Source organism: Hyla sarda, chromosome 7 (genome assembly GCF_029499605.1).
Source record: "Hyla sarda isolate aHylSar1 chromosome 7, aHylSar1.hap1, whole genome shotgun sequence".
NCBI lineage: Eukaryota > Metazoa > Chordata > Amphibia > Anura > Hylidae > Hyla > Hyla sarda.
The window spans coordinates 210,450,356-210,468,750 of record NC_079195.1 but is presented as its reverse complement, the minus strand read 5'-3'; the positions used below and the strand labels follow the sequence as shown (position 1 = coordinate 210,468,750).

Genomic DNA, 18,395 nt, shown 5'->3' with positions numbered 1-18,395 from the left:
CATAGTGATTAGAGATTAGCGAACTTACAGTAAATTCGATTCATCACGAACTTCTCGGCTCGGCAGTTGATGACTTTTCCTGCATAAATTAGTTCAGCTTTCCGGTGCTCTGGTGGGCTGGAAAAGGTGGATACAGTCCTAGGAGACTCTTTCCTAGGAATGTATCCACCTTTTCCAGCCCACCGGAGCACCTGAAGGCTGAACTAATTTATGCAGGAAAAGCCATCAACTGCCGAGGCGAGAAGTTTGTGACGAATCGAATTTACTGTAAGTTCGCTCATCTCTAATAGTGATGTCACGGCTCCGCCCCTGTGTGACGTCACGCTCAGCCCCCTCAATGCAAGCCTATGGAGTGGGCGTGACCCCCGCGATCAACCATCTTATCCCCTATCCTTTGTATAGGGAATAAGATGTCTTAGCGCCGGAGTACCCCGTTAAGGACTTATAGTAAGAATGAAACACGTCGGCGCGGTTGTTTTTACCATATATCACCATGTTTTTAATGGATTACATTAAAGCTTGAACATTTTAACAGTTTGCTGTGATGCTGGATACCTCCTACTGTTTTTCTAATTCTTACAGAGGAGCCGGATTGTAATACACTGCAATATTTTAGCATTGTCTTGTATATTAGTAGTGTATTATAAAAGGGATTAAAGGGGTTATCCAGGAAAAAACTTTTTTATATATACACATTGCAACCCTGTGTCATAAAAGGAAGCCATTGCCAAGTAAAGTTCACCCTTGTTTGCAAGTTACCACTGTCTGGACTGTTTTAAAGGGGTACTCCGGTGGAAAAGTTTTTTTTTTTTTTATCAACTGGCTCCAGAAAGTTAAACAGATTTATAAATTACTTCTATAAAAAATCGTAATCCTTTCAGTACTTATGAGCTGCTGAAGTTGAGTTGTTCTTTTCTGTCTAAGTACTCTCTGATGACACGTGTCTCGGGAACTGTCCAGAGAAGAAGCAAATCCCCATAGCAAACCTCTTCTACTCTGTGTAGTTCCCGAGACAAGCAGAGGTGTCAGCAGAGAGCACTGTTGCCAGACAGAAAAGAACAACTCAACTTCAGCAGCTGATAATTATTGGAAGGATTAAGATTTTTTTTATTAGAAGTAATTTACAAATCTGTTTAACTTTCTGGAGCCAAGTTGATATAAAAAAAAAAGTTTTTTCCTGGAATACCAATTTAAGCTGTCACGTCATCCCCTAAGGGCTATAAGTATAAATGAAAAAAAAAAAAACACTGTAAAAAAATTTTTTCATTCACCCTTTCTCCCTATTTATCCTATGAAAAACACATTAAAAAGAAATAACTAAGCATACTTGATCCAACAGCTGGAACCCACATGATCTCCAGAACGGGGTTCTTAGAAAGTACTGAAGATACCCAAGTACAACACTTGGCATCTCCAGCGCTCCTATAGAAATTAAAAGGTGTACTCCAGTGGGAAAAAAAAATATTTTTATTTTTTTTAAATCAACTGGTGCTAAAAAGTTATACAGATTTGTAAATTACTTCTATAAAAAAAATTCTTAACCCTTCCAGTACTTATCAGCTGCTGTATGCTCCACAGGAAGTTGTGAAGTTCTTTTCTGTCTGACCACAGTGCTCTCTGCTGACACCTCTGTCCGTGTCAGGAACTGTCCAGAGTTGGAGCAAAACCCAATAGAAACCTCTCCTGCTCTGGTGCCCCATTTTGGAGAGCATGGGAGTCTCATCGGTCTGACCCCCGACAATCTGATAATTTTTTTTTTTGCACTGAACAAACCCCTTTAAAACAAAAATGTTATTTATGCTTGTCTCACGAAAAATTTAAAAAAAATCAATTAAAAAGCTACATCTACCTCAGAACAGTACCAATAAAAGCTACAGCTCGCCCTGCAAAAAACAATCCCTCACATATTAGGACCAGATTCACAGATGTGTCCAATTTTTGTCCAACCAATCACAGCTAATCTATCTTTCAGAAACAAAAATCGGACATATTTTTTTTTTTTTGTCTCAGACAGGTTGATAAATCTTTACACCAAATTTTTTTTTTTTTAAAGGGGTACTCCGCTGTTCAGCATTTGGCACAAAGTGTTCCGAACGCTGGAGTCGGTGCCGGGAGCTTGTGACATCCTAGCCCCACCCCTTCATGATGTCACGGCCTGCCCCCTCAATGTAAGTCTATGGGAGGGGGCGTGACAGCCGTCACGCCCCCTCCCATAGACTTGCATTGAGGGGGCGGGGTGTGACGTCAAGGGGGCGGGGCTATGATGTCACGAGCTCCCAGCGCACACTTTGTTTCAAACGTTGAGCAGCGGAGTACCCCTTTAAATGTCCCTGACTGACACCCACCCACCGGGTATACTAATCCAGCTGAGGCTAATATGTATAGGTCCATAAGAAATCTTGTTTGTTTCACACTCTACACCCCTGAGGAAGCTGCTCAAAGGAACGTATGGGGTCCTGGTGGAGCATACTGGTGGAGTATACTGGTGGAGTATACTGGTGGAGCATACTTATAATTATATGGATTTGTAAGCTGTACCCCTTCTATTCGTCCGACTGGTTCTTGGGTGTGGGTTTATACTTGCAGTATCATTCTGGGCCTAATATAGCCAGTGTACTGTTTGCACCGTATGGGTGTAGTGTGTTCAGCTTGTACGCATTTACATTTTGTCTGTTGCACTGCTATTCTGCATGTACAGTGTCCATTTTAGGACATCATCACTGTAGTGTTCCTCGCGAATATTCGCAATAAAAAATTTGCGGATTCGCGAATATAGCACTATATATTCGTAATTACGAATATTCGTTAAATTTTTTTATTTTTTTTCACAGTAAACATCACAGTGATCATTAGTGTTGCTCGCGAATATTCGCAATGTGAATTTTATTTGCGAATATCGCATGTTCGCGATTTCGCGAATATTTGCGAATATAGCACTATATATTCGGAATGACAAATATTCTTTTTTTTTTCTTTTCTTCACAGTACACATCACAGTGATCATCCCTCTCTGCTTCCAGCTTGTGTGGTGTAAAGAAGGCTCTAATACTACTGTGTAAGACTGGTGTGCAAATTTTCGCATATACGAAAATTTGCATATGCAACTTTTCGAATTTTGCGAGTTTTCACTTATGCAAATTTTGGCATATGGTAATTTTCGCATTTACGAATTTTCGCGTATATTAATTTTCGCATTTACGAATTTTCGTGTGTTAATTTTTCGCATATGCAAATTTTCGTATATGCTAAATATCGCAAATTCGAATATGGCCTATGCCGCTCAATACGAAAATTAGTATAAACCATGATTAACATAAGCAAAAATTCGAATATACTAACATTCGCGAAAACATATACCAATATTCGCATATGCGAAAGCTATACAATCCAAAATTCGCATATGCGAACAGTAACCAATATTTGCATATTCGAAATTTTGGCAGCATGCGAATATTCAATATTCGTATGTGCGAAAAGTAGCATCAACCATAATTAACATGCGAAATATTTCGCAATATGCGATTGACATGCGAAAATTATCACAAACCATAATCAACATAAGCAAAATTTGCAAATGCGAAAATCAGCATAAATCAATATTCGCATATACGAAAATTAACAAATGCGGCTAAACTAATAATCGCATATGCGAATATTTGGTAACGTGCGAACATTACCTTAACCGAAATTCGTATATGCGAAAAGTATCATCAACCATAATCAACAGTAACAAATATTCGTATATGCGGAAATGAGCATATACTGAAATTACGACATAAATTCGCATATGCGAAAATTCGCACGCCAGTCTCACACAGTAGTATTCTTTACACAGTACCTTCTTTACACCACACAAGCTGGAAGCAGAGAGGGATGATCACTGTGATGTTTACTGTGTAAAAAAAAAAAATTACAAAAAAATAAATTTAAATTGAATATTCGTAATTACGAATAGTGCTACATTCGCGAATATTCGCGAATTCGCGAATATTCGCAAGCAACACTAATAATTATAGCTATATTATATAGGAATGTATAGTATTTACCATGTTCAGTGTCGCAGGACCTTCGGTCATGTGACCAAGTTGGTAACCTCTATGGTATGTTGCAGGACCTTAGGAGGTCCTTGGGTCACGTGTTACCCAGCATTCTCTGTAATGGTGAATGACATCCATATGGACAATTAGCGTTAGTCCAGCCCCTGCCCATATAAAGGAGCTGCATCCAATTATCGCTCTTGTGGATGCCGGACTAACATGACGGTGTGCTACGCAACTTTCAACGACACGCTAGGCCTCAAAACCTACGGCCTCAGCAGAACAAAAAATCGTGAGTCTTATACTAATTCCTGCTAATACTAGCCTGACTACTGGATCGCAACTAATTCCCTAAAGTTCAGTGGAGCAGCGCAATAGTCTAGAGACTCTTAAAGTTAAAGTCTCAACCATTGTCAATCTCCAAAAGGAAGCTGTATTAATGAGAGACTGTTATGTTGATGAAGTATACAGAAAATCTTCAGTAAAGTTAACGCTGTTTTCAGAAGCTCTCTGGTTGTGGACAATCCATTATTACTATCTACTTAAACTCAGTATCATCTACCTCCCTATCGTTCCTGGGAAGGGCGGCAGTAGGAAAAGCTTTATTGAGGAGCCCTCACTCTGGCGTCATGAATAGCAAGGGTTAACATATACCCGTTATATATATATATATATATATATATATATACATACACACACACACACATATACCCCCCCCCCCCCCCCCCTCAATCACCACGACGAGATCTGGCTGCAGGGGGCATGCGTTCCATTCATTTCTATGGGAGCCCCAGAAAGACCCAAGTACAGCATTCGGGCATCATCGGCACTCACATAGGAATGAATGGGGGGGCGACACGCACTCCTCACTGAGAGAGCTATCCCAGAGATCACAGGGGGGTCCCAGTGTCTGGACACCCCGCGATCAGCTACTTATTTCCTATCCTGTGGATAGTGGCTAAGTTTACTTTCGCTGGAGTTCTCCTTTAAGTCACACCCAAGTCATGTGACTGTCTCCCTACCTATTTAATACTGGTATCAGGGGCGTAGCTATAGAAGTAGCAGTCGCATTGGGGCCCTGGTGCCTAAGGGAGGCCCCCAAGCAAATCTGCCCCATAAGAGACCAGTATTATAATTGGTATATGGGGCCCAGTTGCAGATTTTGCATCGGGGCCCAGAAGCTACAAGCTACGCCTTTGAGTGGTATGTTGTGTACAGAGTATGGTTTATGACTAAGGTTTGTACACCGAAACGCGTCAAACCCGCTCTATTGTCCGGCTGTATAGATACGTACTGATTTTATACCAAAGAAGAAGAGTTTCTGCAGCAGCTGTATCCACTGGTAGTGTTGCTCGCGAATATTCGCAATTCGAATATTATTCACGAATATAGCATATTCGCGAATATTCGCGAATATAGCGCTATATATTCGTAATTACGAATATTCGTTTTTTTTTTTTGTCACAGTACACATCACAGTGATCACCCCTCTCTGCTTCCAGCTTATGTGGTGTAAGAAGGCTCTAATACTACTGTGTGAGACTGGTGTGCAAATGTTCGCATATACGAAAATTTGCATATGCTAATTTCGGCGCGTGCGAATTTTTGTATATACAAATTTTCGCGTATGGTAATTTTCACATACGCGAATATTCGCATATGCGAAAATAAACCGAGATTATTACGAATATGCGAATATTCGCGACTATGACGAATATTCGCGAATTCGAATATGGCCTATGCCGCTCAACACTATCCACTGGTCAACACTTTGATTTTGTAACTGGATATATTAGGGACCGATCACCCAGACTGCCACCTGTGAATGGGTAAATGCAGGCTTTCTTTTCTTTTGCTCCGGGGGCAAGCACCTGAAGATTAGTGCTGAGCGGCATAGGCCATATTCGAATTCGCGATTATTCGCGAATATATGGACGAATATTCGTCATAATCACGAATATTCGCATATTCGTAATGTTATCGTTTTATATTCGCATATGCGAATATTTGTATGACCGAAAATTAGCATATGCGAAAATCGCCGCAGACTACAATTCGCATATGCGAAAAAGTGGCATACACAAATTTACGCATATGCGAAAATATGCACGCCAGTCTCCCACAGTAGTATTAGAGCCTTCTTACACCACATAAGCTGGAAGCAGAGAGGGATGATCACTGTGATGTGTACTGTGAAAAAAAAAAAAAAAAGAATATTCGTAATTACGAATATATAGCGCTATATTCGCAAATATTCGCGAATATGCGATATTCGCGAATAAAATTCGAATTGCGAATATTCGCGAGCAACACTACTGAGGATCACCATGATGTACAACATCTATGACAGGATGCCACCAGTTGTTGCAAAACTACAACTCCCAGCATGCCCGGACAGCCTTCGGCTGTCCGGGCATGCTGGGAGTTGTAGTTTTGCAACAGCCAGAGTTACGCTGTTTGGAAAACACTGATTTATAATATATGAATCATAGGGAAATTCAGAAAATAACATTAATACTAATAATCATCATAAGGCATAAACATGTTATACAGTCACCGACCACATTACATTACTGAGATAACCAGGGTATAAAATGAGTCTCTGGGCCGGCTGCCGGTTCCAGTCACTGACTCATTTCGGTTAATTACGCTTCGGCTAAATGATCAGAATGCATGACTTATAAGAAATGTGCTCTGTTTTTGCCTGTAAGGAGAGAAGTACATTAAGGGGATAAAAGACAAAAAAAATCATCGTGCGAAGATTCAGAAAGCAAAGCAATAAAAAAAATGTGTCTGTAAATTGCAAGGAAGTCGTCTGGAAGCAAATAAAGTGGTGGTTGCGGCTTATCTGAGTTATCTGGAAGCTGGTGCTAAGTAATCGTAAAAGCAAATAATAGTTATTCTTCGAATAATAATAATAACAATAATAATAATACATAAAATAATAATAATAATAATAATAAAAGCTGGTGCTAAGTAATCGTAAAAGCAAATAATAGTTATTCTTTGAATAATAATAACAATAACAATAACAATAATAATAATAATAATAATAAAAGCTGGTGCTAAGTAATCGTAAAAGCAAATAATAGTTATTTTTTGAATAATAATAATAACAATAATAATAATAATAATAATAATAAAAGCTGGTGCTAAGTCATAGTTAAAGCAAATAATAGTTATTCTTTGAATAATAATAATACATAAAATAATAATAATAAAAAAAGCTTTTGCTAAGTAATTGTAAAAGCAAATAATAGTTATTCTTTGAATAATAATAATAACAATAATAATAATACATAAAATAATAATAATAATAATAATAATAATAATAATAATAATAATAAAAGCTGGTGCTAAGTAATCGTAAAATCAAATAATAGTTATTCTTTGAATAATAATAATAATAATAACAATAATAATAATACATAAAATAATAATAATAATAATAATAATAAAAGCTGGTGCTAAGTAATCGTAAAAGCAAATAATAGTTATTCTTCGAATAATAATAATAATAATAATAATAATAAAGTTAATAATAATAATGATAATAATAATTATGATAATAATACATAAAATAATAATAATAATTCTAATAGCTGGTGCTAAGTAATTGTAAAAGCAAATAATAGTTATTCTTTGAATAATAATAATAAAGTTAATATAATAATACATAAAATAATAATAATAATAATACATTCATTAAAAAAAGTTGTATAATTTTCCAGTGTACTTTCTTTATCAGTTCCCCCTAATTTTCAAGATCTCTGCTTGCAGTTATGCAATGAGCAATGAGAACCTTCTCGGTCCTGGTCAAGTGATAATGACACAGGTGCAGAGCAAGAATAAATATATGTTTTTTATTGCTCAAGTGGGCACTGTCATTTGAACAAACTTTGCATAGATCAATAGTACAAGCGGATATAAGAAACTTTGTTATATGATTTATTGAACAAAAATGCTTCTTTCTCCTGTTATCAAGCTTCTTTCCTCTTCCCCCTTCTGCTGTGAGACTGTATTCCACTTTGAAAATCAGCTCAGCTTTGTCTTGTGTTTACAAGACAAGCAATACAAGTCTATGGAGAGGGGAGGAGGAAGCTCTAGACAGGCAATACAAGTCTATGGGGGGGGGGAGCTCAAGGCAAGCAATACAAGTGTATGGAGGAGGGAGCTCTAGACAAGCGATTCACGTCTATGGAGGGGAGAAGGTGGGAGCTCAGTCAAGCAATACAAGATTATGGGGGGGGGGGGCGAGGGAGCTCAAGTCAAGCAATACAAGACAATGGAGGGGGATAATGAGAGTTCAAAATAAGCAATACAAGTCTATGGAGGGGGGAGGAGGGAGCTCAAGACAAGCAATACAAGTCTATGGAGGGGGGAGGAGGGAGCTCAAGACAAGCAATACAAGTATATGAAGGGGGCAGGAGTGAGCTCAAGACAAGCAATACAAGTCTATGGAGGGGGAGGAGGGAGCTCAAGACAAGCTATACAAGTCTATGGAGCGAATAGGAGGGAGCTCAAGACAAGCAATACAAGTCTATGAAGGGGAGAGGAGGGAGCTCAAGACAAGCAATACAAGATTATGGGGGGGGGCGAGGGAGCTCAAGTCAAGCAATACAAGACAATGGAGGGGGATAATGGGAGTTCAAAATAAGCAATACAAGTCTATGGAGGGGGGAGGAGGGAGCTCAAGACAAGCAATACAAGTCTATGAAGGGGGCAGGAGTGAGCTCAAGACAAGCAATACAAGTCTATGGAGGGGGAGGAGGGAGCTCAAGACAAGCAATACAAGTCTATGGAGCGAATAGGAGGGAGCTCAAGACAAGCAATACAAGTCTATGAAGGGGAGAGGAGGGAGCTCAAGACAAGCAATACAAGTCTATGGAGCGGATAGGAGGGAGCTCAAGACAAGCAATACAAGTCTATGGAGCGGATAGGAGGGAGCTCAAGACAAGCAATACAAGTCTATGAAGGGGGCAGGAGGGAGCTCAAGACAAGCAATACAAGTCTATGAAGAGGGCAGGAGGGAGCTCAAGACAAGCAACACAAGTATATAGGTGAGGGAGCTCTTCCCACCAGCTCTGCTAGAACTGTAAAATAGAGATAAAGCTGAAAATCAGCTGAATCTGCTGAAAAATACCATATACAAGTTATATAATGTTCCTCATGTAAACGCACAGGGTATTTTATCCTGAAAAGTCACCAGAAATGACAGTCACGCTTTAATGTACTCATCAGTCAAAATCAAATACAATTTCCTACAAGTCAGGCATTCCAGTTACTAAAACAGAGCCTAATGGACAACAATGAGTCAGCGGCTGCAACATGCAACAGGCCTGTAATCTCATCCTCATAGCAGTTATCTCAGCAATGTAATGTGGTCAGTGACTATTACATATTTATGCCTCTTTTCACACTGCGTTCTTGCAGTGTCCAGTGGAGGTATGTGCTGGGGGTCTCCCTGATGTATACCTCTGCTATCCGACTCTATTACATCCGGTACATAAACATAAACCTCAATAAAAAGGCAGACGTACATATGGAGCCCGAAATGACACTTTATGCCCTTTATCAGGTGTATGAGGTCTATGGATATGTTTATATATGGATCATGCGATTTTCCAATATATATATATATATATATATATATATATATATAAACGTATAGATGTATAAACGTGCCTTATAATAAATTAGTTGCTGGACTGATGTATAGGGATATGTCAATCATTATAATGATAAAAGAAAATAGGACAACTGATTTTTTGGGGAAACCAAGCAACAGCCAATATGGCCTCATAGATAAAACATCTTTCTATTGTTTCAGCAATCTGAGTGCTAGAAAGCTGCATAAACAATATCTTAGGAAGCTGCAGTAGCCGCCATATTGGTTGTAAATTTAGAGGAGCTTCCTTTAGCAATCAGTCAATTACTTTAGAGGGGTACTCCGCCCTTAGACATCTTATCCCCTATCCAAAGGATAGGGGATAAGATGTCTGATCGCGGGGGTCCCGCTGCTGGGGACCCCCGCAATCTCGGCCGCAGCACCCCAGATATACAGTGCACAGAGCGAACTTCACTCTGTGCCGGATGACTGGCGATGTGGGCCGGAGGCTTGTGATGTCACGGCCACGCCCCCTCAATGCAAGTCAATGGGAGGGGGCGTGACGGCCGTCACGCCCCCTCCCATAGACTTGCATTGAGGGGGCGTGACCATGACGTCACGAGCCTCCGGCGCTGCACCCGATGCTCTAAATGAAAGCCGGGTGCAGCAGTGAGACTGCGGGGGTCCCCAGCGGCGGGACCCCCACGTTCAGACATCTTAGTCCCTATCCTTTGGATAGGGGATAGGATGTATAGGGGCGGAGTACCCCTTTAAGAAATACCCTAAGGCTATGTTCACATGGCAGATTTTTGTGGAATGTCTAGCTGGTGCTAGGACCACTTCTCCATAGACAGCAATGCATTTCCAAGTAAATTCCGCAAAATAGAGATTTCCGCCAAGTGCAAGGTGCAGCAGAATCCCATTGAAAATAATGAGGGACTCTGCTGCAACAGAATTTCCGAGCTGAATTTTTATGCTGGATTTTACTCAGAAATTCTGCCGTGTGAACATACAGGCAAGAACAGACAAGCTGATCCCATACTTCCCCATTAAATTACTTCAGGAGCACAGCCAAAGGGAACACCTATAAGGTTTTACAGTACTTAGGCCGCCAATATCTGATCAACACCAGGTACCTTCTCTGATCAGCTGACCAGAGCAACACTGCCCCCACATACAGCAAAAAGAGATGGAAGCACATGGCCCTGTATACTTTGTAGAGGCTCTGATCTGTTACAGCAGCTCGGACCCTATAGAAGTAAATTGCCACTGAATTGCAGTGGCTGTCATCTCCATGACGCAATGTACAGAGTTGTCTGCTTCTGGATGGGAAGTTCTTCAGTTTTAATATATTTTGTTGGCCAAGTGAAAAGTGAAAAAAAATTACATACTGACCTAGCCTAGGTCTCCTATTGGTTCCCTGCAGCTCCCATGTCTTCTATGTTCTTCCTGCTTCTAAGACAAGTCCACCTGCCCATGCAGCCAATCATTGGCCAAGACGGGACACCAATATGGTCAGTGATTGTGTGATGTCCCAGTATGGGATATGGTCCCGTACAGTACAGTACTTGGGCCCTGTCAGGTTAAGTCCCTCTGTATCCCACTCTCCTGCAGTGTCTCACCCATTGTTTTATCTGCATATTAGGTGTATTAGGTATAAAGGACCTTCGAGGACCTTTGAGTTAGTCACATGATGTTGTTGTCACATGTTTGTTGCCCAGGGAGCACCAGCTAACCAGGTGACCTGCAGCTTGACCTATTGGCTTCTGGCTCAGCCCCCTTTATAAGAGGGGGAGCCATTACAATCTCTCTCTTATGACTCCTGCTGAGATACAGTAAAGACCAGACGTCTCAGAGCCAGTGTCCAGCACATCTGGAGGCCTCAAGCCTAACCTATAGTCACATCCCAGTAAGTCAAGTCCTCTATGTCTGCTGTCACTGCGTACAGTCAAGTCTATAGTCAAGTCTATTATAGTCAGCATGGCTGAGTTGAAGTCTGTCCAAAGACTGCAAGGTCCCCTCCATGTTACTGTTCACCTCTCTGGGATCCCGGCCGAGCTGTAAAGACTATTAGCATCTGTCTAACTCAGTAAAGCTACCATTAACCCTAAGCTGGTCTTGGACTATTATTATCCTGCCTAACCTAGGGATAGCGGTGCTACCGTTCGGGTGGTTATTTAGCAAAACCACGCCCTGGTATCATGAACATTTAGGGGTTAATACCATCTGCCCCTGGGCTACAACATCTGCCCCAACACCTCACCTTCACGCCCCTTGGCTCACCACAATTGCCTGAGCTGGCAGATTCTGCACCAAGTGCTTGTCTCAGAAGGAGATCAAGGGACCCAACAGAACTGAATGGGAGCTGCAGGGGACCAGCGAGGGACCGGTGCTAGGTAAGGGTGTTTTTTTTTTTTGTCTATTGTTCACCTGCCTCAGCAAGACATGCTGGGATACCCCTTTTATCATGTTCCTATGAAATCATCTATGTGTGAGTGTCCCTGTTAAAGGGGTACTACAGTGGGAAAAAAAATCATTTTTATTTTTAAATCAACTGGTGCCAGAAAGTAAAAAAATATTTGTAAATTACTTCTATTTAAAAATCAAAATCCTTCCAGTACTTATCAGCTGCTGTATGCTCCACAGGAAGTTGTGTAGTTCTTTTCTGTCTGACCACAGTGCTCTCTGCTGACACCTCTGTCCATATCAGGAACTGTCCAGAGCAGAAGCAAATCCCCATAGCAAACCTCTCCAGCTCTGGCAGCTGATAAGTACTGGAAGGATTACAATTTTTAAATAGAAGTCATTTACAAATCTGTTTAATTTTCTGGCACCAGTTGATTAAAACAAAATTTGTTTTCCACCGGAGTACAGGACATACAAAGGACTTGGTCACATGTCAGATTATCCATGTGAAGCATACACCAGCCTTACCTAACACAGTCATGACAGTCTTCATCAACTTTATTGGAGTCCGCCGTCGGCTTATAGAACCGGTGGTGTGTGGAGATAACACGTTTGTCTTCCATTGTACATACATGTAGATTCTGAGATAAGCTATCACCATGATAATAAAAACAGCCAGGTTAGAGACCGTCCAAAAGGTGAGGTAGCTCCGACTATAGATGGGGGCAAGGGTGGAACACGTGGTTATGTTACAGATGCAATTCCAGCCCAAGGTAGGGACAGCGCCCATAAAAATGGCCACCCCCCAGATGAGCAAAATGAGACAAGTCACTCTCCGTTTTGTCAGGTTGCTGTGGATTCTCATTCGGACGATGGATATATGTCTCTCAACAGCAATAACCAAAAGGTTGGCCAGTGATGCTGACATGCTCGTGTCCAGGAGGCCCTGGCGCAGGAACCACTTGTGTACAGTAAGTGTCTTGGACACCGGCCCAGTATGAAACATCAGATAGACGTAGGCAATTCCAGAGAAAAAGTCTGCAGCGGCTAAATTGGCCAGAAGGTAATAGAAGGGATAGTGGAATCTCTTGTTCTTGACCACGGCCGCGATGACCAGCATGTTAGAGATGAATATGAACAAACAGCAGCAGGCCCCGAAACAGAAGGACAAAATCAACTTGGTTCCTGTCCAGTCGTCTTCCGTCTGTGAATTGCTCTGATTGTAGAAAAAGTCCATGCTTTTATCATAGTGGCAGATGTTCATCCTGAGAGGGACCCCGCATCCTACAGGGCGAGAGACAAAATCATTGTAATATATCCAGTAAGACAAAGCTTTCCTTAAAGGGGTACCCCACCTCTAGACATCTTATCCTTTGGATAGGGGATAAGACGTATGATCGCAGGGGGGTCTGTGATCTCCGTGCCGGCACCCTGGCGTTTTGAACATTGATATTTGGCCGGCCGTGGTTGTGCCGTCATGCCACGCCCCCTCCATTTATGTCCATGGGAGGAGGTGTGACGGTCATCACGCCCCCTCCCATAGACATAAATGGAGGGGGCGTGGCATGATAGGGGATAAGATGTCTAGGGGCAGAGTACCCATTTAACTGTAAGGGGTGGATACTCTTTTTTATACATATCCTGCTTACATTCCCCTTATCAGATCATAATACTCAGCCTGTAGTATAAAACATAACTTCTAAAATAATCATCTCCTAAAATACTCTGTGCCGCCTGACAACTTTGGGTGACCGAACAATTTTTGCAGCACTTGGGCCACAACCTTCAATGCGACGAATGCAACATCTGCTTGGAACTTTATATATATATATTCTTTTTGTGTTTCTTTTGGGAACCTGGTTCCTCCCAATCTCTAAAATACAATGCAATACATCTACAATTCATTCAGAAAGTTTTCAGACCCTTTCACTTTTTTTCACATTTTGTTATGTTGCAGCTTTGTGCAAAAACACCTGATAATAAAAATTATACTTAAAAACTGGGGTATAGTAGTACTGAAATGTTTCAAATGTACCTTTTTAATATATCCTTTAAAATGAACGAAAAATCGAACCCCAACAATGTGCCTGCCACACACCCCAGGTGGCTAAAAGATACTCCTTACAAATCCAAACCCTGAAGCACCTTTATAGGATTATGGGATAAGGGATATGAATAATAACCCGGAGGCTAGTGACAGGGGTCACTTATGGTGAAAAAGAAATGATATAATGCAGTCTGTAAGGTGCACCCTAATCTACTCAGCACTATCCCTAAGGGGAAATACTAATTGGTACCACCCTATAATTTATCCCTGTACCTACAAAAGTCCCTTACTGTTTGGTGCGTAACTGGGGCACTGTTGTTTTTTTACTTTGTTTCTTCGATATCGAGTGATGGAGCGGAATGTTAGTGTAGCATGTGGTATAGTTGTGGTATGGGGTGTGATGCAAAGGGCAGATGGAATTATCCTAGGGGAAGATGGCATTAACACCTTGTATTCATGACACCAGGGAATGGTTTATCCTCAATACCACCTGAAGGTATACCGCTGGATCCTGGGCTAGGCACAGGGGCAATAATGACTCCGACGCCAAGTTATGGATAACGGTAGCTTTACTGAGGTTAGACAGGTGGAAAAGTCTATACAGTTCAGCCAGGGCCCATGGAAGTGACCAGTCACTCAGAGACCTTAAGGGCTTGCTGGGACTTGTAGGAGATGGGGTCAATTTAATGCAGCCCATGTTGACTTGACAAATGATGACTGTGACTGACTTGACTTGTGACTGATGACTGACAAGGCTGTGACTGTGGTTACTTGCAGGTTTGTAGCTTGTGGCTGCAGACTGGACTTGAGGCCTCCTATGACTCTGGACACAATCTTAGGCTCGATTTGACTGGACCTCAGCAGGAAGCAAGAGAGAGAGAGCAGAGGCTTCACCCAGGGCATTTATGGGGGAGGCTCTAGGGGGATCCCATTGGTCACCCTTAAGGCACGTAGTCACTGATACCTCCTGGGTAACAATCACATGACAACTCACACGGTAAACAGTACTAAAGTGACAACGCTTTCTCCACACATTACACAGTATAATACTTAATAAACATATTTACATGGGGGACACTGAAGGGAGGCCGCCTGACAGGGCAGCAAGGGTCCAAAAACACGTGCCGTACTGGGCCACCACATAGTGTATAGCTTCGGGAACCTGTGCAGTATATTGTACCATCATGCTTTGTGTGATTGTAATTTATTTTATGACTTGTAATGACGGCTGAATGATCAATAAAGCTACCATAGCACCATTTGTGGTGGCCCAGTACGGGAGTTGTTACCCCGTACCCTTGCTGCCCTGTCAGGCAGCCTCCCTGCAGTGTCCCCTGTGCCCCCCCCCCCCCCCCCTGCATCTGTTCTACTGTAATTGTATATTATCCCCTATGTTATGTATATAAGAATGTTGTATCTTTAAGAAAGGTTAACATGTGGTCATCAGTTGTCATGTGATTGTTACCCAGGAGGTGACCAGGTAACTTAAGAGTGACCACTGGGACCCCACCAGAGTCTCCCCCATAAAAGCCCTGGGAGGAGTCTCTTCTCTCTCTTAGTTCCTGAGTCTTTGCTGAGGTGCAGTCGAGTCTAAGAGTCATAGGAGCCTCAAGTCAAGTCTACAGCCACAGGTCTACAAGTAATATAAAGTCACAGCTTAGTCTGTCTCCAGTCAAGTCATGTCAGTCACTGTCATCTATTGTCAAGTCAATGTGGCCTGCACTAAATTGTCCAAAACCACCGCAAGTCCCAGCAAGCCCTTAAGGTCTCTGAAGTCACTGGTCACCTCTGTGGGCCTGGCTAAAATGTGTAGACTGTACTATCTGTCACTCAGTAAAGCTACCATTGTCCGTAACTTGGCGTCTGAGTCATTATGGCCCCCGTGCCTAGCCCAGGATCCAGCGGTATACCTTCGGGTGGTATTGAGGATAAACCACACCCTGGCGTCAGGAATACAAGGGGTTAATGCCATCTGCCCCTAGGGTAATTCCATCTGCCCTGCATCACACCCCATACCACACATTCTAAAAGGGTTTTCCAGGAGACTTTTAAGAGGCACCCTAGTTGGGAAACACAATAATGTATGAGTGCCTCATACCTTTCTATGGGAGCACCGAAGATACACAAGTACAGCGCTGGTGTATCGCCAACAATCCCATAGAAAGTGCATGGAGGGGACGGGCAACATCCACGAGATCAGACACTTATCCCCTATGCTGTTAATCAGCTTTAAAACGCTGGAGTACCCCTTTAGGTGTTTGTATTCCCATATGAGCTTGTGGTGTCCCGGTACCATATCCTATCCGGTACCTGCGTATGTGGGTCCCCTTAGCCAGAGTCCCTAGGACGTCGGGGTCCCCATTGTCTAGTTCACCCCTGGTCACCTCTCATCTAGATAGTTATTGAGCTAATGGTTTATTTAAGATGCATGTAAATATGATTGTATAAATGTCTATAAATAGTTAATTACCTGTATACAGCGTAGCAGGACCTGCGGGTCACGTGATCAGGTAAACTCTATGGTTTTTGCTTTAGGACCTTTGGAGGTCCCTGTGACGTATTCTACCCATCACTCCTTGTAACGGTGAGTGACAGTTACTGGGACCAATCCAAAATGGCCCTGCTCCTGCCCATATAAGGGAGCGGCGGCCATTGCTCTTTCTCTTTGCTCCTGCGCTCCTGACGAGAAGGGGTCTATACATCTTCCGCAGTGTTAGGCCCGAGCCTTGTGGCAACGGCTAATCGAGTCTAAATTGAGAGTGTATCAATCCCTAAGCACTCTGCATGATCACCGGACCTTATCTATCCCCTAAATCCGGACGGATCTGCAAATATTACCCTAAATTCAGAGACTGTATCTAAAAGTCAAGGTCCGCAACAACTGTCAGTCATTGCACTATATAGAGACTGTATTCCTGAGACTGTTATTGTGCATTGGATGTACCGCAAGCCTTTCAGTAAAGTTTGTTCAAGTTCAAGTACCTTGTGGACCTTCAGTCATTTTGTATATGCACCTATCGTTACTGGGAAGGGCGGCGATAGGCCGGAGAATTACCTCAGCATACTAGCCCTCAGCCTGGCGTCACGAACTATAGGGTTAACATTAACCCCTCATTTACCGGAACAACACCCCAACTACCATACACCCCCCAAGGGCTACCACAAGCTTTTTCATTATAGGAGCAGAGATTAGCACATCCCGCCCCACAATTTGGGTGCATTATATGTCCTTTGTAATTTGTTGATTAAATCATGAAAATAATGTTTAGCCGGACAGTGCTGCCTGGTGCCGTCTAGTCTGAAAAAACATTCTGTGAAACACATATCTATTACCATAATACTGAAATGATTTAAACTATGAACACTAAGAAGGTGTCAACAAAAATCAGAGGGGAAGCACATTAGGAAAGATTTAGCAAAACCTGACGAGAGGAAAAGTTGCTCAGTTGCCCATAGCAACCAATCAGATTGTTTCTTTCATTTTTGAAAAGGCCTCTGAAAAATGAAAGAAGCCATCTGATTGGTTGCTATGGGCGACTCGGCAATTTTTCCTCTAGACAGGTTTTGATAAATCTCCCCCATTGTTTGTTACAATAAAGGAATAGAAATCCCCTGTGAATTGCGCATTCTCAGGCTGGGTACACACATTGTAAAATTACATGAAAAATAGGGCGCACACAACATTGGAATTATGGCCATTTTTTTTTTTGCATTGAAGTCATTATTACATAAAAAGCCTTTGGGTGACCACTGGTGAGTGGCGGGACCACGGGTGTAGCGTTGTGAGTGGTGGGATCAGATGGTATTAACCCCGTGGGCAAGATGGTATTAACCCCTAGTGTTCGTGATGCCAGTGTGGTTTTAGGGTTCCGGAACACCACACACCAAAATTCTCCTCTATCCCAGTTGCTAGTAGTGAAATGAGAGTCCACAACCAGTTATGGTCAAACGGAGGTTTTACTGAGAAGAAGACAGATGGAATTATCTTCACATCTAAGGCCAGATTTCCCAGAGAGGTGGCCAGGAACCCAGAAGTACCTTGCAGCTTGCTGGACCAATATACTTGCAATTAACTTTACTTGATATTGGACTTGACTATATGCAGGACTGGACTATTTGTAGTGTCAGCAGACATTGACTTGAGACTTACTGGAATGACTGTAGCTTTTGGGGTCTTCCAGATGCGGATCACTTGCACTGAGATCTCTGGTGGTAGCTGTGCTCAATAGAAGATGGAATCTGAGAGAAATTGTAATGGCCGCCCCTTTATATAGTGGGGGGCTGGACTAAAGCCCAT

At 42.1% G+C, this 18,395-nt stretch overlaps 1 protein-coding gene across 4 annotated transcripts in view; it reads right to left on the bottom strand.

Moving 5' to 3' along the window:
* LPAR3 (lysophosphatidic acid receptor 3) overlaps positions 1 to 18,395 on the bottom strand; it is a 59,666-nt gene that overhangs the window by 12,718 nt on the left and 28,553 nt on the right. For 3 of the 4 annotated variants that reach the window (XM_056532528.1, XM_056532530.1, XM_056532529.1), the window contains exon 2: positions 12,580 to 13,335. In XM_056532528.1, coding sequence (XP_056388503.1) covers positions 12,580 to 13,335 — 756 coding nt within the window. Of the gene's footprint in view, positions 1 to 12,579; positions 13,336 to 16,568; positions 16,743 to 18,395 lie in introns of those variants that run through there. The other variant, XM_056532532.1, reaches the window with a different exon arrangement.